This window comes from Sciurus vulgaris (assembly GCF_902686455.1).
Source record: "Sciurus vulgaris genome assembly, chromosome: 1".
Lineage (NCBI taxonomy): Eukaryota > Metazoa > Chordata > Mammalia > Rodentia > Sciuridae > Sciurus > Sciurus vulgaris.
In genome coordinates this window covers 5,728,076-5,753,772 of record NC_136461.1, presented here as the reverse complement: position 1 = coordinate 5,753,772, position 25,697 = coordinate 5,728,076, and the positions used below count along the sequence as shown (strand labels likewise).

Genomic DNA, 25,697 nt, shown 5'->3' with positions numbered 1-25,697 from the left:
ATGCCTCAGTATTAAAAAAAGAAATCAAACAAGAAATAAAATCCAAAAGGTAAAACTTGTTTTTTGGGGGGTGGGGTGGGGGGAAGATGACAAAAGTTCTTACTGCAAAGGACATTTACTTATATGTTGATATGGGTGCTTGAACATAGTGGAAAATCTTTTTAACCTAAATTATCATATTTTAAAATGGATTTTGAGCCCGACATGGGGATACATGTCTTTTACCCCAGAAACTCTGGAGGCCGAGGAAGGAATATTGCAAGTTTGAGACCAGCCTCAGCAATTTAGGGAGACCCTGTCTTAAAAGAAAAATTACAGGCTGGGGATGTGGCTCAGTTAGGTAAAGTGCTTGCCTGGCAAGCATGAGGCCCTGGGTTGAAATCCCCCAGACCAAAAAAAAAAAAAAAGAATTACAAAAGGGCTGGAGATGTTGCTCAGTGGTTAGGTGCCCCTGGGTTCAATCCCCAGTACCATAAATAAATGAATAAATAAATAAATTTTGGCTCTGATCAATCTGTTCTTTGATTTCCTTTTTTCGTACAGCAGCACTTTTCTAGCTCAGCTCACACTTGACTGAACACCCTGATTATGTGGGGATTAACTAAACCTTCTCATTTCCTGCTTTCCATTTCTTCTTTCCAGCCAGCCAGTGGCCTTTTGTTGTGTGGCATGTGGACTGAGATAAGCCATCAGGGCATGTTTGTGTTAGAAAAAGGTTGTAGTTAGAATAATTATAAATAGATAGATACTAAAGGTTACAAAACTTGTTTTGACCTAAGGCAAAAAGAAAACAAAGACAGCTTAATTTACATAAAATAGGAAAGTGTGATTTTTTTTTTTTTTTTCAGCGTTCCTACTGATTTTCCTCTTTCTTACCTATTTTAATTTGCTTATTGGCAAATTGGAAGTGTTTTCTCCCTGTAATTATGATTTTTATTCAGTCTTTAAGTCAATAAAAATTTCTAAACCATTATCACTAGTGCTCCTTAAAACTGCAAATTCTTGTGCTGCTAAAAGTTTGTATTTTATGTTGTTATTGGCTCAGACTTCCTGCCATTTCATTCAGGAAGCAGTATGTACCAAAAGCTCATCATGTGGAGGGGGAGGGTGTTTGCTAGATTCACACAAAATAGATAATGTTTGTCATCATGAAAGATGATTTAGAGTAGTATTATAACTGATGTCTTTTACATTAAAAGTTGATTTTGTTTGGGGCTAGGGCTATAGCTCAGTGGCAGAGCATTTGCCTAGCGAGGTACTGGGTTCGATCCTTAGTACCACATAAAAATAAATAAAGACATGCTGTCCATCTACAACTACAAAAAACCAAAATTTAATTTTGTTTAATGTTGTCAGTTTTCTCAGGAAGGAAGCATTATCATTTTTTTTTTGAAATGGTAAAGCTGCCTGGAATTGCATATTATTGAACAAAGTTTATCTAGGATGTTGTTTTCTGCATGCTTTTAGCTTAATAGATTCACTATTGTTTTAAAATACATCTAAATAGAGAACCAGTAAATACTTATTTAAATCAAACTTAAAATATTTCTTGATATTATGAGCGCAATTTTCATACTTAAGCACACTTTCATAGGTGCACATGTCTATTCTACTGGAGATTGAACCCAGTGGTGCTTTATTTACCACTGAGATACACCCCCAGTCCTTTCCTTAAGAAAAATGCCTTAAATTTGAAATGAGAGCTTTTAATATAGAGTTTCCACTTTTTCTTTTCTTTCTATTCCTTACTAGAATGTCTGATTATATTTAAAAAAAAAAAAAAAAAAAGTAAAGTCTTGGTTCTTTTTTTTAAGGCGTCAAGATCCAGGAAAATGTATTTTAACATAGTGTCTCCCATCTAAGTGCATTTGTACTTTAAAATGTCCAGTCATGGTTTTGCTTGGGGAATGTACTTACATTATATTATTTCAGCTGTAGGCAGAACACTTGTATATCATGTGTGAGGCCCTGGGTTGGATCTCCAACACCGCAAAACAAAATATTATGTTATTTCAACTACTAGAGTCTGAAAGGGTCTGTTTGTGCAATTCGTTCATCTGATAGAGCAGACCTGTGGTCTGTAGATTCATACTGTTTTTACAACAATAACAAGACATCATGTGCCTTTTTGCTCTCATTTTTTCAAGAATATGTACTGCATTTTCCAAAGGCTATCTGTGTGATACCTCAACAGATTGGATGTAGAAACACTTGTGAGAATCTGTTTAATTAAGTCAGACATAGGAGACATACAAAAATAAAAGAATTACTCATTTACAAAATTTTGTGTAACATTATAGTTACTTAGAAGTTGTGTTATTTATGTTAACATGAACATGCAGTGAGTTTTACTGTTGTTCTTAAATGAATTGATAACTCTTTAAATTTTTGTTTTCCAATGTAGTAAATGTCAATGAGATATAACCCACATAAAAAATTCCTCTGACTCTTCAATAACTTTTTTTTTTTAATTGAACCCTCTTCAATAACTTTTAAGAATGCAAGGAATCCTAGCCTGCTGCAGTGCCACTGCCTGCAATCCTATAACTACTTGGGAGGCTGAGGCAGGAGGATCACAAGTTCGAGGCCAGGCATGGCAACTTAGCAAGACCCTGTCTCAAAATAAAAAGGGCTGGGGATGTGGCTCAGTAGTAGAGTGTCCCTAGGTTCAATCTCCAGTAACTCCACCCCCAAAAAGTAAGGAATTCTGAATCAAAGAAGTTCAAGGACCACTTCTGTAATACATGAGTTGACTTGGTGAAATCTTTTCAGGATATTTCACCATCAATTTTTAAGTACAAAATCCCTGTGATAATCTTTAAGCACAAAATAGTGATTTTTATTTTAAAAATGATACAGTATCAAAATCGTGAGATGTTAAGTTCAGTGTGTGAATGTACATTTTGGTACCCCGTTGTCCAGGCGCCCTGCCGTTCCCCAATATCTTGTTCACTATTGCAGCACCTAACCCTGTATGCGATATATGGCAGGGCTTTGTGCTTTCCTGTCATGAATGAGAAGTCATTAACTCCCTCAAAATGAGAACCATCACCAGCACTGTCACCACCATCACCAAACAAAACCAAAGTATTTTAAAAATGTCACATTTTATGGCATTTGAGCTTGAATTTTAAAAATAATAATGTTTAATTAGTAGGAATTTAGGGCTGAGTGGGGAAGAACTATTTTCAATGTTGGCAAGCACCATTCAATTAGCCTTGGGCCTGAACAGAGTAACAGTGACAGTTTCTATGCTATATAGAATAGCTATTTTCTCTTCCTTTAATGAGAGAAATCTTTTGGACAAATAGAAAATTTGTGGTTATGTGCTTATCTGGTATGACCATAGATCCTAGCTAGAAAGTGGGTTTTAGAAGGGAATTGATTTGGGTTTGGTCTGCACATTTTGGGATCTAAGCGTATGATCTTACATGCTAAATTGACTTTTCACATCCTTACTTTGGAACTTTTTAAAGTTTGAATCTCATGTTTGATGTTTTTGTCAGTGTATTAGACAGAACCAATTAGGTAGAAGGATTGGTGGGTAGATTAGAAGAATAGATGGGTAGATGAAAAAAATAGTGAGCAGGTGGGTAGGTGGGAATGCATTTATTAAGGAGTTGGGTCATATAGCTGTGGAGGCCTTGAAGTCTTACGACAGGCCACCTGGAAACTGGAGACCCAGGGAGGCTGATTGCTTGGCTCAGTCTGAGAATCAGAGAAGCTTACAATATAATTCCCAGTCTGGGTCCAAAGGCCTGAGAGCTGAGGGCTCCCTGTTTTGAGTCACAGAGTTCAAAGCTTAGCTGGAAAACCGGTAGTTCTGATGTCCAGGGGCAGGAGAAGGGTGTCAGGATTTGAAAAGAGAACAAATTTTCCTTTTCTCTGCTTATTTATTCCATCCATTCCCGAGGTTAAATTGGTTGGCACTTGCTGACATTGAACATAGTTCTTCCCAAACTCACACACCAGTCTCCTCCAGGGTGTGTCTGTCTGTCTGTCTGTCTGTCTGTCTGTCTGTCTCTCTCTCTCTCTCTCTCTCTCTCTCTCTCTCTCTCTCTCTCTCTCTCTCTCACATACTGCTTTACTCCCTTTCCTAATATTCCTTAATCCATCCAGAATACTGACACTGACCATCACAGGCAGGATGATGGTAGACATTGTGTGGGACACGAGTAGTTTCAGGCGTGCTCATTAGTTTAGCATGTCTGTCCCATGTGTGAAGTCTCTTTTTAAATAGAGCTTATCTGTCTGTGTATATGAAACCTTAAGGACAGCAGGTTACCTAGTGACCCAGTGATAACACCAGTTATTGGTAATGAGTTCTGTTTCCTCAAATGCTGAAGTCTGAACATTAGAGAAGCACGCTGAGACAAGCATATAAAGCAGGTTTTACTTAAAAGTAGTAACACAGACGTCTCATGGGAGAGAGAAGGGGGCCATAGCTAGTATTCTGGTATCCCAAGAAGGGAGAGCACCATGCTCCTTTTACAGACTTCTCCTTTCTGTGTTCTCCTGCTCGCTCCCCGCTTACATCTCTTTCCTGAGTATATGACTGTGCCCAGGAGATGCTGGTGGGATGACCAGGGGATGAGCCAGGTGGGCTCGAAGGGCCAAGGTGGAGTGCTAGGCAGGAAGGGAGCAGCAGCCCAGGGGGCATTGATTGGTAGCTCTCTGTCTGCTCCAGAGTTGCTTCATTAACAGCCTTTTTGGGATGGGTAGAATCAAAGGGCTCTGGAGACATAACATTCCAGTCTCCCAAGGGGAGGTTTCCATTCGCTCCATCCCACCTATCTACACTGACTGCCTGTCTTTAATTCTAACTCCACCAGCCTCCTTGTTTCCAGTGGAGGCCAAGAAATAGGAATTTTCCTATGGCTACCCAGGTAATCAGTTTTGATCTCTCCACTGCAAAAGTATACAGGAATTGCCTGAAAATATTAGTGTGTATAGTGGTTCCTAGATAGAACATGTCTTAATGAGTTTTGACTCTTTAGCAATTAAGAGGTGATTTACTTTTCATGGATGTTGATTGATTTGTGTCTAGTTCAAGCTGTAAAAATAATTTTTATAGAAAGGTAAATGTTTCTTTAACAAACAAGACTTCATCAAGAAACAGTGGTTTTGAAATTGTTTCTGATACACCTGAGCTTTTGTTTGAGAACACTTTTGGTTTCCTCGTCTTTCTGGGGATTTGTGTATAGTCAGTTATGTGTCCCTCTTGGATGTAAGCTCTTGCAGAAGCCTGCTGCCTTTCTAGAATTCCTCCTTCATGTTTCACCATTGGAATTGCAATGACTCACATCCTCCTGGATGGCACAGATGCTGCAGTCTCTTGACAATGGTCTTTTGGATTGAGGGCCGCTCATAGGTTGTGAAAGAAATTTCACAAAATTTTTATTGTAAATGGAGGTTATAATTGCATATATCTGTGGGGTACAAAGTGATGTTATAATTCATAGATATAATACAGAATTCTTAAGTGAACCTAATTAACATATCCATCACCTCAAATACTTATCTTTTTTTTGTGGTGAGATCAATTAAAATTTCCTTTGAGCAGTTTTGAATTGTATAGTATGCTATTACTGTGTTCCCCAGCTGTGCAGTAGATCTAAACCTTTGTTCTTCCATTCTGAGACTTTGAGCCCTTTGATTATCATCTCTTCTTTTCCCCATCTCGTTTAAAAAAAAAAAAAAATTATACTTGTAGATGGGCAAAATACCTTTATTTTATTTATTTATTTTGATGTGGTGCTGAGGATCAAACCCAAGGCCTCACATGTGCTAGACAAGTGCTCAGCCATGGAGCCCATTTCCCTGTCTCTTAGCTTCTGCAACCACCACTTGCTTTGTTTCTGCGATTGATTATCATAGATTCCTCACGTAAGGGCAGACATAGTATTTGACTTTCTGTGCCTGACTGATGTCATTTAGTATAATCTCCAGTTCCATCTATACTGTCACAAATGACAAACTTTCCTTCCTTCCTTTCTGAGGCTGAATAGTATTCATCCTGTGTGGATGGGACATTTTCTATTATCTGTTCGTCTGTTGATGAACACTTGGGTTGCTTCTGTAACTACTCCATTGTGAAGGGTGTTGTCGTCACTGCAGACGTCTCTAGAAAACTAACGTCAGATCTTTGGGGTAATAACCAGTGAAAGGATTGCTAGATTTGATTTCGTTTTGGTTGGTCTCTTTTAACCCTGATTAAACCACAAATTAGGTAAATATGATCCTCTGGTTCTATGGAAAGCTTTAATCTTTAGATTGATTGGTTTTTGTAGAATGGTGATATGCTTGTAGTTGTCTTTGACTCTGGAAGAATAGTGATCTTTGACCCCAATGATTTTCTCTCTCTCCCCCAAAGTCGGGGACTATTGTATTGAAACCACTGTCCCCCCAAGGTCTTAGTGAGGGTGATGGATGCAGCAGTTCTTGACTGTAGGTGTAGGTTAGTCAGCAGGATTGAAGGGCCACCTGAAAGCAGTAGTTGTAGCACACTCAGAGGGATACCATGATATCTTGGTAGTTTCCCTCCCTCTGTATGTGGAGTGTCCTATCAGCTGAGATTTTTATGTGTACATTTCTTTTTTAATTTTTTTAGTTTTTTATGGACCTTTATTTTATTCATTTATTTATATGCAATGCTGAGGATCAAACCCAGCACCACACAAATGTGAGGCAAGCGCTCTACCACTGAGCCACAGCCTCAGCACCCACATTTCTCAATTATGTAGTAAAACTCTGATAATCATCTAGCCCTTCACTTCACTTTTGCTGTTTGTGGAAATACTTGAGAAGTTTCTGCAGAAGATGTCTTCATATGCTTCAGTATTCAAATGTGAGCTGCTTATACTCCCTTATTTCCCTAATTTCTGGAAAATCTTGGTTGGCTATATTGGCTTATGAATCAAGAATTTTGTTTTTATTTCACCCAACTGTGAAACCAGATCTTGCATTATTTGAAATATGCTCCCCCCAATTAACTAAGCAGGTAAACATTTGAAGGAGATACTCCATCTCTAGCAGATGACTCTTACTTGATTATCATTCATTTGATAATGTCCAGTTTTGTAGCTTGGTCAGCTTGTTCTTGGCACCTGCTCCATTCAGGAGGAAGATGCTAGGCTATAAGGTAGTTGCTCCAAAAACAGTTTTGCTCTAAAATTAGGTTCTGTTCAAGGCAAGCTTTGATAGAAGTTGGAAGAAACTTATTGTTCCAAAGTTACATCTTCAAAATCTCTGAAGGCTGGTAAGGAGGAGAGGCAGGGGACACACAGAGGCTGGGTTAGCTGTGTTAGTTAGCAGGAAGAGGGCTGTCTCCACCAGGCTTCCTTGGCACCCGTCAGCAACCCCCTCCACCCAATGCCAGGAAGTTGCTCTTCATTCCGAAGTGCCCCCAACCCTCACATGCGCAGTTCAGTCCTCTTCAATATCTGTCCATTCAACAACACTGAAGGGACAGGAGTGGCCTCCTCTGGGGTTTGTGAAGAGTTTATGGTACCTGCCAGGAACAGCGGCAGGGCGATTAAAGAAGCTCTTTTCTTTAACCAGATGAATTTAAGATGCCGCTGTTCTCATTTTGTCTACAGGCTGCCTCTGAGTTGTGTAAAGGAATCTCTGCACCTGTCCTGTTGGTCACCAATGAATCCCTCCTCTTCGTTGCTTGATTAGTGTTATTTTTTAATGTTGCAAAAAACATTTTCCTAAGGACTTTAAGACTGTTCCTGGGAAAGACTGACTGTTCAAATCAATAAAAGTGCTATATTAATCATCATAAAAAATCTCTAGGAAAACACATTATTTCAAAGCTCTCGTCACTGTGTCTCTGTGGGAAGAAGGAAGGGTCCCCTGAGTGGTGTGGCCCTGATAAAATGAGCAGAGTTGCCCTTGACCAGTAGTCCCCTGTCAGCCCTTCTGGTCTCTCTCTTCCTTCTCCCTGCTCTGTGCTTGTCAGTCATCTTTGTGAGTTAGTCATGGTTTTGAATGTTTAATTCAGTTCTGACTTTTGAATTAGGTAATTTCAGCACTTCTGCCTGACATTTAAAGCCCTATAGAAATCATCCCTCTTCTTCCAAATACCCACCATTAGGTGTTTGTCTTTTTTTCTAAGCCCTGGTGGGAAGGAAGGGTGGGTTTTGTCTTCTGTTAATTTCCTTAATTTCCTGTGCAGTTTTCATTTCCAGTGAGACCCAGACCTGGGATGTGCTACCCTTAATTTAACCCAGGAGCACACACCACCCCCACCCCTTTTACACAGAGCTGCTCTCTTGAAACCTTACTGGGAGAAGGTGATATGCCCCTGTGTGGTGCTCTGTCTGGCTCTGGTGTATCCCAGCACTTGTAATCTTTCTTTTATTGTGAAGGTGAAATGAGGAGAAATTACTTCCTGGTGGGCTCTTCTCCTATCTGGATATAGTCCCCAGGACGCTTTCACTTAGGAAGCATCTCCCCCCTTCCCTTTTGGTCAGAACTATTTAAAATATGTCATTTATTAACACTTTGACTTTTATACCATCATTCAGTTTTATCACTAGTAAATAATGAGGCATATTTATGCCTTACTTGATAGGCTTCTAGAACTTTTAAGACATGAAGATGTTCTACCCCACGGCCTATGTGGCTTGTTTTTATATTGTCGCCTTACCAGTATGATTTTGAATCAGAAGAGAGCAAAACCTGTATGGGACCTCTTGATATTTCCTGACTGACTGTTCATCTGTGAAACAGTGATAGTAATGTCCAGCCATTGAGAGCCAGTCCACTCAGCTGATACTAATTTGTTTAATCCTCACAATTTAATGAGGTAGGGGACCTGTGTTTTCTCCCACATTTTATATGCGAGAGAATTGAGGTTTAAGAAAAATTTCTTGCTCAGTAACACAGCTAGTAAGTGCAAAGCCAGAATTCAAAAACCCAGGTGGTTTGAGTTGAATGAGATGATCCTAAGTTTATTTCTGGATTTGGTTTTCTGTGATTTTGAGCAAAGATCTGACTAGTTAGGGGTAGGAATTATCATTATTATTATTTTGGTACCAGGGATTGACCATCGGGGTGTTTAACCTCTGAGCCACATCCCCAGGTCTTTTTTATTTTTTATTTTGAGGCAGAGTCTTGCTAAGTTGCTGAGGTTCGTTTTGAACCTCCTGCCCTCAGCCTCTCAAGTCCCTGGGATTACAGGTGTGTGCCACTGTGCCCGGAAGGAGTAGGATATGTGAGAATTTCCTGTGGATGACTTTTGGACTACTCCCAGTGTGGAGGTGATCTTTTTAACCTTTAGGATGGTAACATTAGCTAATACATTGAACAGAGGAAGGGAAGGCGTGAGAGATTGCCTCACAAACGTCATTTTATCTGTTTGGTTTTGTCTGGGCAAGAAATCTAGATCACAGAAGTCATCTGGTTCTGTCCTTTCACTTGTAAGGGGTTTTAGTGACTTGACTAAAGGAACTCCCTAGTGGTGTGGCAGACTGAGCTTGCAATTCTTCCTAGAAATTAGATAATCTCAGTATAGTACCTTTGGAAACTTTCTGAAACAGCACACTGTCTTCCTTTATAGATGTTTAAATTATTGGCCTTTTAAGAAATATTATGCTTATTACAGCTACTTAAATTTGTTTAAAATTTCTGTCTACCTTTGTTGTATCTGTGGAATTGTTTCTGGGGTCTTTTTTTAATTTTAACACAATACTGCCACTGTCTGGTTATGGGGTAGTACTACATTAGGAAATACTGCAGTCCTTGTAAAAAGTCATAAATCCAGAGCCCAAAACCAGAGCATTGATTTTTTTTTTTGCACTATTAATGAGTGAGTATTCCTAGGTCAGATGACAACTTAAAAACTACTTCAAAAGGTTGCCAGAGTTATTAACTTGATTCAGAAAAAGAGGCAATTTTACAGTTGCCAGCATTATACTTTATGGGTATTTCCTGGGACTTTCAGGTTTCCAGACATCTTAAATGTGTTGCAGAAATACACAGACATAGAGATTTTAGAACATTGTTGCTAGGACTGCTAGTAGATTTGAATTCCTACCTGCTCTGTTTAGTAGTTAGCATGAGCTTGGAAGCCCAGTGATGAGAGATCAGCAACATCCTTTATATGGAACAGTGTCCTGATGGAGAATAACTCTTAGGTTTCCCAGCGAAGTTCTTGAAATCATTCTGTGAAGCCCTGGTTACAGCCACCTGCTTGTGGAGGATGCAGTGTTTCTTTGAGCACCTACTCAGTTCCAGAGGGTGTCTTTTAAATTCTTCGGGTAGTTCTTTTGCATTGGTGTCACTATCCCCATTTTATAGAAAAAGGGGAGATTCAGAGACTCTTAGTCAGTGCCCACATTTCTACAGTGGGGAGTTTGTGGCACTGGGATTTGAACTAAAACAAGATTGACTGTATTCTTCCCAGTAGTCCATGATCCCTAGCCTGTAGGGCTTGAGCCAGGTTTTATACTTCTCATCCTGGCCTTTCTCTCCTTAGAAAACAAAATAAAATGAAAAACGGACCAGTGGTTTTCAACTGGGTATAGTTTTGTCCTCACAGGGACATTTGGCAATGTTCAGAGACCGTTTTGGTTGTCACAACTGGGGGAGGAATGCCATTGACATTTAGTGGTTGAAAACCATGGGTGTTGTTAAACGTCTAGGGGTTCCCAGGACAGATCCCTAGCAAGGATCATCTGGCCCAAATGTCAGTGTGCAGAGGTGAAAACGCTGGTGTTAGACAGTCTATTTTACTTTATTGGCTTTAGTTCTGAGTACTCAGGTAGGCTCTGTTTTTTCTCCAGGGTTTTATTTTTCTTTCCACAGTGTGTAAACTCATCCTTGTCCTGCTGTTTATCACCCAACCTAGAGAAGACTACAGCTTTTTAGGAGAGGGAAATATAATTGTCCCTGTGTCCTGGAACCATCCTTGTTGCCCTCCAGGCATATTCAGGTGGCATACTCTGGCCTCCAGGCCTTCTAGGTGCCTTCTTAAGATCCTTGTTCCTGTGTGGTCAGTAGTTGAAGGCCAGGCCACAGAGAGGATTAGACTCTTCTCAGTGTTCTGCCATCTGCATGTAGATGGATCATGTGAAGTATGAATGCATCTTCTACTTTGCCTATTTTTATTTATTTCTCAGGTCTCCTCCTTTGTTTAAAAATAATCTATTGGAATCTCTGAGTTTTTCTGGGTCAAATATTACCTACACCATAGTCTCCTGCTGAAAATAATTACTCCTTTACCTACAACATTCATTCTACTCATTTATTTATCCTCATACTGGTTTGTCCTCTTTTCCCCCTTGTAGAATAGGCAGTGCAGTTTTTGTTTTTATTTTGGGTGGTGCTGGGGATTGAACCCAGGGCATTGTGCATGCGAGGTAAGCACTCTACCAACTGAGCTACATCCCCAGCCCCAGAATAAGTTTCATCATTAAACTTTTCAATATAGAAGTACAAGAAGGATAAAAATTAAAGACTGTACATCATGTAGGATTATTCTTCATATATGTAGTCTGTTTTATTAAATAAAGGTCATGCTATTTGACATGGTTAATTGCAAAGTAAGATTTTTGGTGTTCATGATACTTTGGAATAGGCCTTCTTCACATTGAAATTCTGAGAGACTTATGGCAGGTCCCCCTCTCCCCACCCTTTCTGATTCATTTAATGACTTAAGTATTTTAGCAAAGGGTGTTTGGAACCTTCCTGGTCTTTAAGTGTGGTCTGTATTTATGATCTCTCATTAAAGCAGGAGGCACCTTCATTAAGGAGGGCTCTTGACATATTTTAGGATTTAACCGTCTCTCATTCGTTTCTGACCAGTAGGCCTGTGATGAGAAGGTAGAAGCTACTAAGAGGCACCATATTGCATTTACCTTGGGGGAAGTAAGTTCCCCAACTTGGGTTGAAAAGTATTTTATGAAGCCCCAGGAAATCTTCATGCATTCCCTGTTGAACTGCTTCATGACCAGGAATGTAGACAGTCTACCTCAAGCTGAAGCCCCATAGCCTTCAAATGAAAGAACAATATTTACCTCCATGTTTTCTGTTTGTTTTTGATTTTTGTTTTTTGGTTATGTTGGGGGTGGAGCCCAGGGCCTCATTGTATGCTAGGCAAATATTCTGCCACTGAGCTATTCTCCTGTTTGAATGAACTGAAACGAATTCGACTTTTAGAGATAACATGATTAATTGTCCTACAAACATTTATAGAATGATGATCAACATAGAAGTACTCATTGTTAACCAATAATTATGTACAAGTAGTTCTGTTCTCTGATAATTCTAAGACAAATAAGATGTGCTCTGTGGATTCACAGCACCTTCATCACTACCTATTACCCCTACTTTGGCATAAAGCAATAACTGCAAAGTCCTGTAACAAAACAAAGTAGAGGTTGACTCTGACACAGTCTGCATGATAGACCTTGGAAACAAGGTGACTTAATGTCATGTCTTGCTAGGTAAGTTCTTTCTAGTCATTTGCTTTCTAAGAGCCTCCACAGTATGCTTCAATGATAAGTATTTACCAAGATGATTAAGAAATAAGATAGAAGGATGTTTTCATATAGTATTGTATAGTGTCAAATGAAAATATAGTGAATGAAATAGTTATTTACAGTAGGAGATACAGCTTTGGGATTGGTCTCTTTTGTTTTCTGAAATAAACAACTTTGAGGAGCAGGGTCAGATGGGATTTTGGAAAAAATACATTTGGACTGTCTGTCCTTATCTGCTGCCCGCCTCCTTACAGAGTTTCAATCATGGGTGTGATCTGCACTTTTGGACACCTGAAATCCTGTTTCTAATGCTGTTAGATTTTCCTTTTCAGAGTAAGAGGGACCATCTACTCATGAACGTCAAATGGTACTACCGTCAGTCTGAAGTTCCAGATTCTGTGTATCAGCATTTGGTTCAGGATCGACATAATGAAAATGGTAAGTTATGTCCTTCTGATTTGATTCTTATAAATCTTAGGTTTGAGTAAAGTTTTTTTCTAAAAATCATTAAATGGAGATAGCCTCTATGATAAATTTTCTCTGAAAGAACTTTGTCCCCCATTCCCCGTAATCTGTTATTGAGCTTTCCTGTATTTTCAGGGTCATGTACTTCAGTTTTCAAAGCAAAGTTTTCAGAAGTACGTTTTAGCATTCAGCTTTGATACCTGACTTGGAGAACAATAGGAAGATAGTTCCAGGCAACTGAGTTTTTTCTTCCTCTTCCCTGACATTGTGGTTCTGTCCAGTAACTTCATTGACTTAGAAGATACATACATAAAATGTATGTTACATTTGTATAGGTGTATAATAACCTTTTGAAAATTGATTCTCAAGAGGTACTAGGCCTCATGCTGTATAATTGACATCAGTCACCCATGAATCCTGTGGGGCAGGCTTGCCTGTAGTTGCAGATGAGAAAGCTGAGTTTAGAGGTGCCGTGGGAGTTGCTGGGGCAAATATCTTCTAAGTGGTGGTGCTGGAGCCGGAGCAGTCTGTCTGACCTTGATGTCTGGGCTCTTTGCTGTTGCATTGCCTTTGCTGATAGGTATTGAGCCCACAAACCAGTGATCAAATGATTTTAAAGAACAATGTTGGTTTTGATACCTCACTAATTACCCCCTCATTTTCAAAATAATAAAAACTCTGTTAAAGCAGTTAAATTGTTACTCTTTCTTAAAAATAGTGACTTATTCTTTTTTTGCCTGGGGGTGAGGATGCCAGAGATTGAACCCAGGGTTGCTTTGTTGGGAGCTACATCTCCCATCCTTTTTATGTTTTGTTTTGAGACAGTCTCACAAAGTTGCCCAGGCTGGCCTCAAACTTGAAATTCTCCTGTCCCAGCCTCCTGAGTCCCTGGGATTATAGCTGTGCACCACTGTGCCTGCCTTGGTCATTTTTTTTCAACTGGATTAGTGTGTGGCTTCATTCCATTCAGGAATATTTGGGGGTGGGAGGGAAGGACAGGATCACTAAATATTAGTAGTTCACAAGTTTTTAGGATGTAATAGTTGTTTCTTTTTCCTTCTTTAGTTTTTTACTTTTTAAATTAATGCATTTCAGCAAATTGGGAACTTAGTAAAAAGTATAACATGCATCCAACAAGATAATTTGTCAGTTGTCTAAAACGGTATTATTTGTTCTTGTCAGGTATTACTCCTCTGCCCTATTTTGCACACTTAAGACGTTGACCAGGCCTGGCTATTTATTGGGCTTTCTTTAGTGGGAGGTGAACCTGAAAAAAAATGTACAAAAACTTTCTATCTCTTTTGGGGGAAAATTGGCTTTAATAGCCTTTTAGGTAATTAATTAATTATTATTATTATTATTTTTTTGAACAGACTCTGGAAGAGAACTTGTCATTACAGACCCAGTTATCAAGAACAGAGAGCTCTTCATTTCTGATTATGTTGACACATACCATGCTGCTGCCCTTAGGTAAGTACTAAGGATGTGATCTTCCGTGTTAAGGAGAAGTCACTGAATATGGGAGGCAAAACATCTAAACTATCCTCATCTCTTTCGATGACCACTATTATTAGTTAGACAACTCTTAAGGTCTCAGTAAGCTAAGACTTTGAATAATTGAGATTTTAGAGGTTGCCAGTACTTTCATTAATCTGACTTTACCTCCCTCTATATTTTGTTCTAATTTAGTGTTTTTTTTTTTTAAACACCCTTGCTGAAATATCTTTAGTTCCTTGAAATTTGATATTTCTGATATTGTTTGATGTTGAAGGTAAAATATTCTGATGGTCTGCAGTTTACTTTCTAGTGATTGATTCCCTACCACTAGAAAAAATGAGTTAAGCAAATATTGTGGCATACTTATTAATTATCTCAGCAGAATTTATACGGATTTTCATCCAGCTTTTATTTCCATTTTTATGTCTGAAAAATTTCCTGCCAAAAGATTTGGTGGGGTGGTAGGGAAACTATATTGAAGATTTTAAGACAAGGTAACACTGCAGCTAGTCTTAATGTCTTAGGTAATTTTGCATATATGTGGCAGACTTTGGACCTCGTAGGTGGCATAGGAAGTATAACAACTAATATCCTTAACATCTCTTCCTCATCTAAAAGAATAAACAATAGTGCAGTGAAAGAACTGTTTTCTCTGTTAAAGAATAAGATTTTCTTAAAAAGTCATTGGGATTTGCCAGCTTTTAGCTTCACTACAGTAATTTCTATTTTACAGTGCTCTCATGGTACCCAGTAAAACCATCTAAAATCTCTTGTGCAAAGCTACAGAGTGAAGGCCAGTTACTTCAAGGTAAATTAGGGCAGATTTTGGCAAACTTTTTGGACCAGATATATTTCATGTGGCCTATGTCTCAGCGATTGTAGCACAAAGACCATAGGCAGTATACAAATAAATGGGGTGGCTGTGTTCCGATAAAACTTTACTTATGGACACTAAAATGTGAGTTTAATTTTTCACATCAGGAAGTACCATGTTTCTTTGATTTCTTTTTTCAGCTATTTAGAAATATAAGAATCATTCTTTCAGACCATATGAAAACAGGTGAAAGGCTAGACTTGGCTTGTTGACCAGCAGTTTGCTGACCCCTGCGATAGGAGAAGGAAGTGGGTGTAGTTAGATTTGACTTCTGACCAGACTTTAGATAAATTTAGAGAATTCCTGTGGTGGTTCATAAACTTCTTCTAAACCCCCATAAGCTTTTATTTATCTTTGGGAGGTAGCTTGCTTGCTAGCTTAAGCTTGCTTGTTGAACAAAGCAAGTTAATAGAAGGTTGACTTGATTGATGGAACAATTAGATTGTAAGCAGAGACAGGTAACATAGCTCTTATCCTGCTTTGCTTACTTTTTCCTTCATCTTCTTATCTTATCTCATTGGTTGAGGTAAGTGATGTTGAGGGATTTAAAGTTCCAGTTAAAACAAATAGGTGAGATACATAACTCATACTATTCAACCTATTTTGACATAGTTGCATAAAATGAATATATTTGAGTATTATCAATGCTATTCAGATTTGTAGAGGAATATTCATTTCACTGTATCATTTTTAGAAGAACCGTTTATCTCAAATAATTCCAGGTGGATCCGGATAAATTTATTCTAAGGAGGTTTACACTCAGATACCTCCTGGAGATCTGTAACTGAAGCACTGTCCTTACACTGGCCCACTGCAGGGAACATTAGAGATTGTTTTTCCTGGGTATGTGATGAGAATCCTTACTAATAATTTTTTCCTCTTGTGGCATTTTATTTAAAGTTGTTATGAAAAGTGATAGCTCTGTTATAAAATTTTCATCTTAAGTTTGATTTTGTTAGCTTCAAAAGAAAGCCTGTCTTTGCCACTTTGTCAATTGGATTTTTCTTCAGACACCTGGTGATAATTTACTGAATGATCTGGCTAGTAGATGCTTAGTAAGTACTTGTTGATGCACGGGCATTTGCTGGCATCTGTTCCTCGTGTGTGTGGTTCTTCCTGCTGTGTAGTGATCCCACCACATTCTCAGCAGCAGTGTGCTCTCCACAAGAGAAGCTTTGGGTTGCCTCTCATCTCACCTCCAAGAAAACAGAATGGAATGGCAGTGCCCCCAGGGATGTCTGTTCATCCCTTTTCTCCTCACCAAAGTTATATTACTTTAACTTAAGCATATGTTTGGGGTGTTTTGAGGATTAAGATTTAACCTTTTTTTGCAATTTTCCTTTCCACGGTTTACCCACCAAAAATAATTTGTTCTTTCTTCATAGAAACCAGTACTGCCAAAAATACACTCAGTATTGAGAGAAACACAAGTAAAGTAGTCTGTGGACACATAAAAGGAGCGGAAGGAAAGTTATAGGAAAACCACAGAGGACAGAGGAAAAGATTGATAACCCTGTGCTTAGCACCGTTCTCCTTGGTTGTCAGAGGCTCAATCCTTTGGATTTATCTGGGCTCCCAGTAACTCTTGGGGGGCTCTGTCCATTCCATTCAGTGGGGAGGAAACAGGTATTACGTTTTTCTTTAAAGTTGGATTAAAAAAGGAGGAGTGAAAGCTTTATCCTTTAGCCATCATCATGAATCAAAAGGAAAACAAAATCCCTATGTAATGTCTTTGGGAATTGTGAGGTTAAAGCTTTTTCTTATCAAAACCAAATTCATTTCCTGAAATGACTGTGGACCTCTGTGCTTGTGCCTTGTGTGGTGAGGAAGTGCGCTCTGCCTGGGCTGGCCCTCATCCACCTTTCAGCAAAGTTCCTACAACAACTTATTCTTATATTTCACTACACTGCACTTACCATAGCTACCACTAGAAAAGCTAGCATCTTGAGTAGAGTATTTCTTATGTTCTCCTTATTCCCAAGTAAGTATTTTTGGCCAATCTTGTGATATAATGGGGGCAAAAAAAAAAAAAAAACCAAAAAAACAAAAAAACAAAAAAAAACCCAAGATTGAAATTAGAAGATTTTAGTTTATGACTCCGCCATATAGCTTTGTGATCAGTGTCACGTTTGCTAAGCTTTGAGTTATCCTTTTGACAGGCCTGTTTAGGGTGGCATGACTGAGCCATAGCACGCTGAACCAGACACATAACCTTCTGATTCAATACCCAGTGCACAGGTGTGTGGAGGCCCGTCACAGGGCAGCTCACGGGTCCTATTCTCTTTCACAGCCCATTGAAACGCATCTGCGTTTGTAAACGTGTAAAAAGAAGAAAATTAAAAGTGAAATCAGTTTTGTGTAGAGTTACTGACAGTGTGAGTACTCAGCATCCACTGGTTTTATTTCTTGGTGGCCTGCTGGATGGGTAGATTGGGTTTTCAGATGACTTTAGGTATGGGAAGAAGAATCATCTTCTCAGGGAGTTATCTAGAGATTCCCTGAGGATGGGCAGAGGCACTGCAAGCTTTCAGTTTGCGTGCTATGCCACTAATTTCCCCCTGTGGATAATGTTTTGTTGGTGATCCAGGAATCTGGGTGGTTGCTGTGCAGTGGGACTGAGAACATGTGACCTGGGAAAGCCTCACAGGTTTACTGTACACCTGTTCCAGTGCATCCTTAAGTGTTGGTTGTGGGGACAGTCCAGGAGATCAGCAGTGGCTTGTGGGCAGTAGGCTTTTCCAGCTTTCTCATTATCTGCTTCCTACGTCAAGCAGCCAGGAGGAAAAAATCCTAGGTAGGCTATAAGCAATCACCTTACCTAGGGATTTATACAATAGGAAGAGATCTTAAGTTGAATTTTCTAGACGCCCAGGGCCAAGACACCCTAAAAAATTATTTTGGGGTTTCTAATTTCATTTATTAAATCCTGAATTAATTTATCTCCTTACCTCGTTGTGGGCAGCTAGGAAAAATATATGTATGCGTGTGTCCCAAATACACACACACACACACACACACACACACACATACACACGGTATATATAATTATAAAATACATAAATATATATTAAATACACATTTATCATAATGTTGCATATTATGAATTATGTATATTACATATATATATATAAAATCCTTTAATATAATGTATATTTAGGGATTTAAACAGATTAATTACGTCTGTGGACAATTCTTCAACCATTGTTTGCCTTTTAAAAAAGTCCTGTAGGGGCCAGGGATATAGCTCAGGTGGTGTAGAGTGCTTGCATAGCATGCAGAAGACCCTGGGTTCAATCCCCAGCACCACCCCCAAAAAAACAAAACAAAACAAAAAAACCCAAAACAAGTCCTTTAGTTCCTGTGAGTTCCCTAAGGAGTTTCATTGTCTTCCAGCTCTTAGTTTTGTAGCTTGAGACCTATTTTCTGGCTTTTACTCTACAGTTGTTTTATATATGAAATAATTTTGACCACATTTTTATTATGTTGTCTTCACATGCTTAGTACTTCACTGTCACATTCTGTCAGTTCATTCATCCATTCATCATTTAATAACCTTGTTGTCCTCTAGTAGATGGAGGGCTCTCTGTCAGGTGCTAGGAACATGGAAAAGATACTCTATGCCCTTGAATACTTAATAGTCATTAAACAAATTATTTGGAGCTACTTTTTGACACAAAGAAAAGGTACAGGTACTGAGTTCTCATGTTTTCTCCCTTACCCGCACAGTGGCAGCATCTTGTAACTGTGGTGCGGTGATGGGAACCAGGGAAGCGGCCTTAACGCCGCCCACCAAGCTAAGGATTCTCTTTCAGTCTCAGCGTATCCTTTTTGTTGTTGTTCTTGTTTTTAGGGTCATATTTGGGGATCCCACATTGCAGTTAATTTCTCCTTAGTGTCCTGCATTCTGTAAGATTCCCTAGTCCATCCTTGTCTGTCATGACATAATCTTTTAAAAAATTCGTTCTAATTAGTTGTACATGATAGCAAAATGCATTTCTGCATTTTGATAAATCATATAAATGGAGTGTAATTTCATATTTTTCTGATCTTACATATTGTAGGATCACATCAGTCATGCAGTCATTTATGTACATGAGGTACTAATGTCTGTGTCACTCTACTGTCCTCCCTACTCCCATCCCCTTTCTCCTCCTGTCAGTCCACTCTACCTAATATAAAGTAACTCTGTTCTTCCCTATCCCCTCACCCCCCCCCATTGTGAATTGGCACCTACATATCAGAGAAAACATTTGGCCTGTAGTTTTGGGGCTTGGCTTATTTGGATGAAATAATCTTGATACTTTTTTGTTTTTTGGTACCAGGGATTGAACCTGGGGCATTTAACCACTGAGCCACATCCCCCCCCCCTTTTTTTTTTTTTTGTATTTTATTTAGAGGCAGGGACTCACTGAGTTGCTTAGGGTCTATCTAAATTGCTGAGGCTGGCTTTGAACTCCCCATCCTCCTGCCTCAGCCTCCCAGCCACCACACCCGGCCAACCTTGATACTTTTTAATTAAAGAGTATGGATTTTGCCAGACATTCCTGTTTGTCTTAGCCTGGTGTTTTCACATGATTGCATTGAAGTTAACACATTTTTTGGCAAGAATACCACAGAAATAATGTGTCTAGCTCTCTTATCACGGCTTCGTGAGGTGATTTGTCTAATTACTGGTGACATTGACCTTGACCACTTGATTAATATTGCTTCTGCCAGGTTCCTCCACTGTAAAGCAGCTTTTTCCCTGGAGTTAATTTACTTAAGGAGAGTCTGTGAGACTGTGCAGATCTTTTCTCTCCTTAAGCTTTCATGCACTGATTTCAGCATCTTATCAGTGGATTTCTTTTGCTACTATTATTAATATTTGCTTGTCTGGTGGTAGTTTCTATTTTCTGTCTTTGCCACTGTGCTTGGTAATTAGAATTCTGTAGAAAAAAATTTCTCCCTTTCCTGAATCAATCTAATTAAATATTTACATCATCATGAACTCATGAATATTTATTTGTTGATTATAGTTTAATATTATCATTTGTTGTTTTGTTGCTTGAATTACTCCAGCTTTCACCATGAGGAGTCACTTCACATTGACCCTAGAGTTCTTTGAGCAAGCATTCATTCTTTTTGAGCACTTTTTCTTTTTGAGGTACTAATCAGGCCTGCCCCTGCTTAGCTCCTGAGATCATTTTAAGCACACCCCGCCACTCCCTGTGGTACTGGGGATTGAACCAGGGGTACTTTACCTCTGAGCTACATTCCCAGCCCTTTTTACTTTTTATTCTGAGATAGGGTCTTGCTAAGTTGCTGAAGTTGGCTTTGAACTTGTAATCCTCCTGCCTCAGCCTCCAAAGCTGCTGGGATTACAGGTGTGTGCCTGCGAACCTGGCTATTAAGACCTTTCTTATTTTCGGACTCCACGATATATTCTCAGACTCATTTCATAATTTCCCAGCGCTGGTGCTGGAATTAACTATTTTCCAAGGAGCCCTGGTTCCTTTTTGTGGATAACAGAATTTGGAAGCCAAGATCTGACTGTTAGGCCTACTTATGAACCACTGGGTGTTGTTGCCTCTAGGCTCTCTTGCTGCACAGAGCAGGATGTATATGTGTGTGTACTGACTCCTGTCTGCATTCCCCCACCCTGCACCACACACTGTGAGATTATACTGATATTTTGGATTTCAGTTCAATTCCATATTATTTGTTTTATTCTTCCCCTTTTTTTGTAACTTCTTTCTCCAATAGTGAGGAACTCGGTTTTTATTGTTAAAATATATTTACCTGTTTTTGTTCAATTCTAGAATACATAGAACTTAGTTTCAGAATTTGTAACCCATTTTGTTGTGAAAAACACATTTATTGACGCATTTTTTTGTCTTTAGCCTTACAGTATATAGGTAAGATATTGTTTTCCAATTACTTAGGTAAGTTCTTTTTTTGGGGGGGGGCACTGGGGATTACCACTAAGCCATATTACCAGCCCCTTTTACGTTTTATTTTGAGATAAAATCTCACTAAGTTTCTTCGGGCCTTGCTAAATTACTGAGGCTGAACTTGAATTTGCAAGCCTTCTGCCTCAGCTTCCTAAGTTGCTGGGGTTGCAGGCATGCACCACTGCATCCACCATCCATTATCTGGGTGGTTCTGGAGGTCAGAGCTATAATAAAATAGACACTTCAAGTGGCTGTCGTGTTTCAGTTTTTCATTCTTTCCCTCTTTCCTGTCTGCCTGCAGTTGGTAACTGGGTTAGTCCACTTTCTGTCACTATAACAAAATACCTGAAATAATTGTGAAGAGGAAACGTTTGTTTTGGCTCTCAGTTTTCAAGGTTCTAATCCACATTCCCTTGGCCCTGTGGAGAGGAAGCACATCAGGTGTAAAAGTGCAGCAGAGTCAAACTGCTCACTTTATGGCCAGAAAACAGAAAAGGAAGAGAGCTGGGCCTGGTAGTGCACACCTATAATCCCAGCTATTCAGGAGGCTGGAGCTAGGAGGATTGCAAGTTCAAGGCCAGCCTCAGCAATTCAGTGAGGCCCCAAGCAACTTGGCGAGACCCTGTCTCAAAAATCAGAAAGAGCTGGGGATGTGGCCCATTGGTAAAGTTTCTCTGTGTTCAGTCCTTGGTGCTAAAAAGTGAAAAGGGTCCAGGTTCCCACTAGCCCTCCTTTCAAAGATTACTTCACTTCCCACAAGGGCCTTTGTGGGTCATGCAAGATCCAGGTTATGTAGCAGGAGCTGATTAATTTACTTCCTGGTTTATCTTCTCTGCACTTTCTTTTCACAAATTTGCAAATTCATGTCTATTTTCTCAGAATTCCCTCTCACATGAGGAGCAGAATGCTATTGCTATCTTTTGTCCTTTGCACTGTTCACTTGACAGTATGTTTTGGGAATTGCTCATATTAGTTTATAGAGATCTTTCTCATTCTCTCTTGCATGGTATTCCGTTAAATGTATTTATGATCGTTTATTCATTTGTTTATTCATTTGCTCTGCTGCGTGTAGGTATTTAGGTGATTTGTAAATGTTGCAGCTGTGAGTGATGCTTCAGTAAATATCATTGTACATATGTATTTTCTTATTGACTGTGCATATCTATGGGTAAATTTATAGTGGTGGGATTGCTGTGTGGAATGGTTTATGTTTACATGGTTTATTAACTGTTACCAAATTTCTCTTTAGAGGGTATGTGCCAATTTGCATTTCCTCTGATGGTGTATAAAACTGCTTGTTTTCCTAGTATTTTTTATTTATTTATTTTTAAAATATTTTTTTAGATGTTGATAGACCTTTATTTTTATTCTTTGGTGCTGAGAATCGAACCCAGTGCCTCATGCATACTAGTCAAGTGCTCTACCACTGAGTCACAACCCCATTTGTTTTATTTAAAAATTTCTTACACCAGGTTCAGTATCACATGCTTGTAATCCTATTGATTTGGGAGTCCGAAGCAGTAGGATTGCAAGTTCAAGGACCAGCCTCAGCATCTTAGTGAGGCCCTAAGCAACTTAGGGTCTCAAATTTTAAAAAATGGGCTGGTGGTTGGAGATGTGGCTCAGTGGGTAAGTACCCCTTGGTTCAATCCCAGGTACCAATAAATAAATAAATACATAAGTGTGTATGTGTATATTTGTGTAAACCACTTACATGCATTACTGTCTGGTAGGTTAGAAGTGGCATGGTAGTGTAGTTTTACTTGAGTTTGAACATTTTCCTTACGTTTAAAGAATATGAATTATCTGATCTTTTCTGTTGAGTTTTTGTCTTTCACTTTTAAAAAGTTCTTTATATGTCTGGGGTATGTTGTACATGTGGCAAATATTTTCTTCCACTAGTGCCAGTTTTCTTTTGATTTTGTTTAGTTTTTTTTTTTTTTGTTGTTGTTGTTGTTGTTTTTGTTTTTTGCGGTGCTAGGAATCAAACCCAGGGCCGTGTGCTTGCAAGGCAAGCACTCTACCAACTGAGCTATCTCCCCAGCCCCTGTTTAGTGTTTTTTTTGTTGTTTTTTTTTTTAATGCACATTTTTATTCAGTCAGATGAATCAGTCTTTTCTTTTATGAATGACTCTGGAATTTAAGCCATATTTAAAAAGCCTTTTCCTATAACATATTTAAAGAAGAATTTTACTTAATTGTCCCAGCACCATGTAGTCAAGTTTGTTTTTAATTTTTTTTGCCCATACTGGGAATTGAACCCAGAGGTGCCCTACCACTGAGCCACATCCCCAGCCCTTTTTATTTTTCATTTTGCAAGAGGTTTTCACTCAGTTGCTTAGGGCCTCTCTAAGTTTCTGAGGCTGACCTCAGACTTGGATTCCTCCTGTCTCAGCCTCTGAAGTCATTGGGATTACAGGTGTGTGCCATCTCATCTGGCTTGTTTGTCTTTAACCTAGTAGTTTGAGATACCAGCTTTGTCTGTATTATTTTTCATATGTTATCTGGATTTTTTTTCCTTTCTTTATTATTCTGTTGTCTGTTTATATGCTTGCACTATACTCCTTTAACTAAAGAAGCCTTTTAGTATGATTTAATGTCTGGTGCAGTGAGTTCCCCATTGTTTAGTCATTTGTTTTTCCATGCGATCATTAGTATTGTTGTAGTCCATAACTAGTATGTTGGCATTAGTATTGGGCTTGTATTCAGCTTTTAATGAGGCTGTGGAGAGGTGCAGTGTTTGGTTTTCCTATCTAAGGACAAGTGGTATTTTTTCTATTGATCCTTGATGACTTTTGTATCCTTCTAGGAGTGTTCGGAAATTTTCTTCATATAGATTTTATACATTTTGATTACTTTTCCTCTTAATCTCAGACATATAGTGAACTGTATACTCTTAATAATAGACAATGTATATTCTTTATTCTTTGGCACAATATATCAATCATATATTAGATTACAGAGAAAATATCTGGTTGTAATGCAATAAGCCTATAGTTTATTTACTGTGAACAAGTCTCTTTCACCTGGAAATTTTCTCTTAGGGTATAGGAGGAAATATAAGCTGAGATTAAGAAAATTTTAAAAAATTATCATAAAAATGTTGTGTTTCAGAATTCTCAGTGTTCATTTAAAGCAGTGATCAGAGGGAAATTATTTGCATCAAACATATCAATAAAATTGAAAAAAAAACAGTTAAATGAATGAAATTTCAAGATTATATTATAAACACAACCATGGAATCCAAACAGTGCTGTGATTTTTGCTGAATGTATGTAGAAGAAATGCATAAGTCAGTTATATTTAAAAAGTGAGAAGGCAGAAGGGGGGACCTAAGTGAAAGTAGGATTTCTACCCTTGACTAGAACTGATAAGGCATTGATACCAGTGGACTGTGATAAGTTATGTGTACACTTGTTATACCTAGAGCAAGCATTTTGAAAACTATGCCAAGTATTGTGCTCAAAAACAGTAAATATAAATCAAGATGGGATTCTGAAAAAAGTTCAGGTAGCCCACAGGAGGACTGTAGAAACGGAAGAATGCAAAACAGACAGTAAATTTTTAAAAACTTTCTGTACCTATCTAATCCAGTGGCTTAGATATCTAGACAAGATAGTGATTCCTTCAGTTTTTTCCTTGTTTGTTTTCATGGTCAGGTAAGAGTTACAGAAACAGTTGTACCATAAACATTCCATGTGTGCTGGCGTGCTCTTCACAAGTTTCCTTGGGGTTCTCCTGTGCTAGGGTATTAGGATACTCCCAGTTATTGGTGGCTTGTGGGAGTGAATGTTTAGGTCACTGGTCCCATTTGCACTGTCTCCTTGCATGGTGGAGGTTCTCTTTCTTGTCCTTCATCCTTACTTGGCCCATTCCACTTGCCAGAGGACTCCTCCATTGGCATCGTACCCAGGGCACCTTCTTTACTGAAGAACATCAGGGTTCTAGGATGCGGGGCTTCCCTGTCTTCAGTTGTGTTGCTGTTGACAGTGAAGCATTGCTTTGTATGGGGAGAAGGCAGAACCTTATAAACTCTGAGACCAGGTATTTAAGCAAGGTGGGAGGGATGGGAGTTTTAAGAGGGAACCAGTCACTGCACAGTCCTTTGCTTATGTCAGCTCTGTCTTTGAGCTTTGCTCAGTACTCAGGGCCGCAGGCTTCAGTGATGGCAAGAGGAACACCTTTCAACAGCCACAGCTGTGTGCAGATGATTCCTGCTGTTTTATTGGCCTCAGAAAGTTTTTACGTTTTTCTTTGTTTTTTGTTTCTGGTTTAGGGGATTTAACCCAGTGTCGCTTTATCACTAAGCCACATCCCAGCCCGTTTTTAATTTTGAGACAGGGTCTTGCTGAGTTGCTGAGGCTGACTTTGAACTCATGATCCTCCTACCTCAGTCTCCCCAGCTGCTGGGATTACAGGTGTGTGCCACCTTGCCAAGCTTAT

The 25,697-nt window shown here is 39.0% G+C and overlaps 1 protein-coding gene across 6 annotated transcripts in view; it reads left to right on the top strand.

Annotated features, from left to right (window-relative positions):
- Nucleotides 1-25,697, top strand: part of RERE (arginine-glutamic acid dipeptide repeats) — a 404,253-nt gene that overhangs the window by 218,721 nt on the left and 159,835 nt on the right. For all 6 annotated transcript variants that reach the window (XM_079133348.1, XM_079133347.1, XM_079133349.1 and 3 more), the window contains 2 exons: nucleotides 12,821-12,926; nucleotides 14,327-14,423. In XM_079133348.1, coding sequence (XP_078989474.1) covers nucleotides 12,821-12,926; nucleotides 14,327-14,423 — 203 coding nt within the window. The remainder of the gene's footprint in view (nucleotides 1-12,820; nucleotides 12,927-14,326; nucleotides 14,424-25,697) is intronic.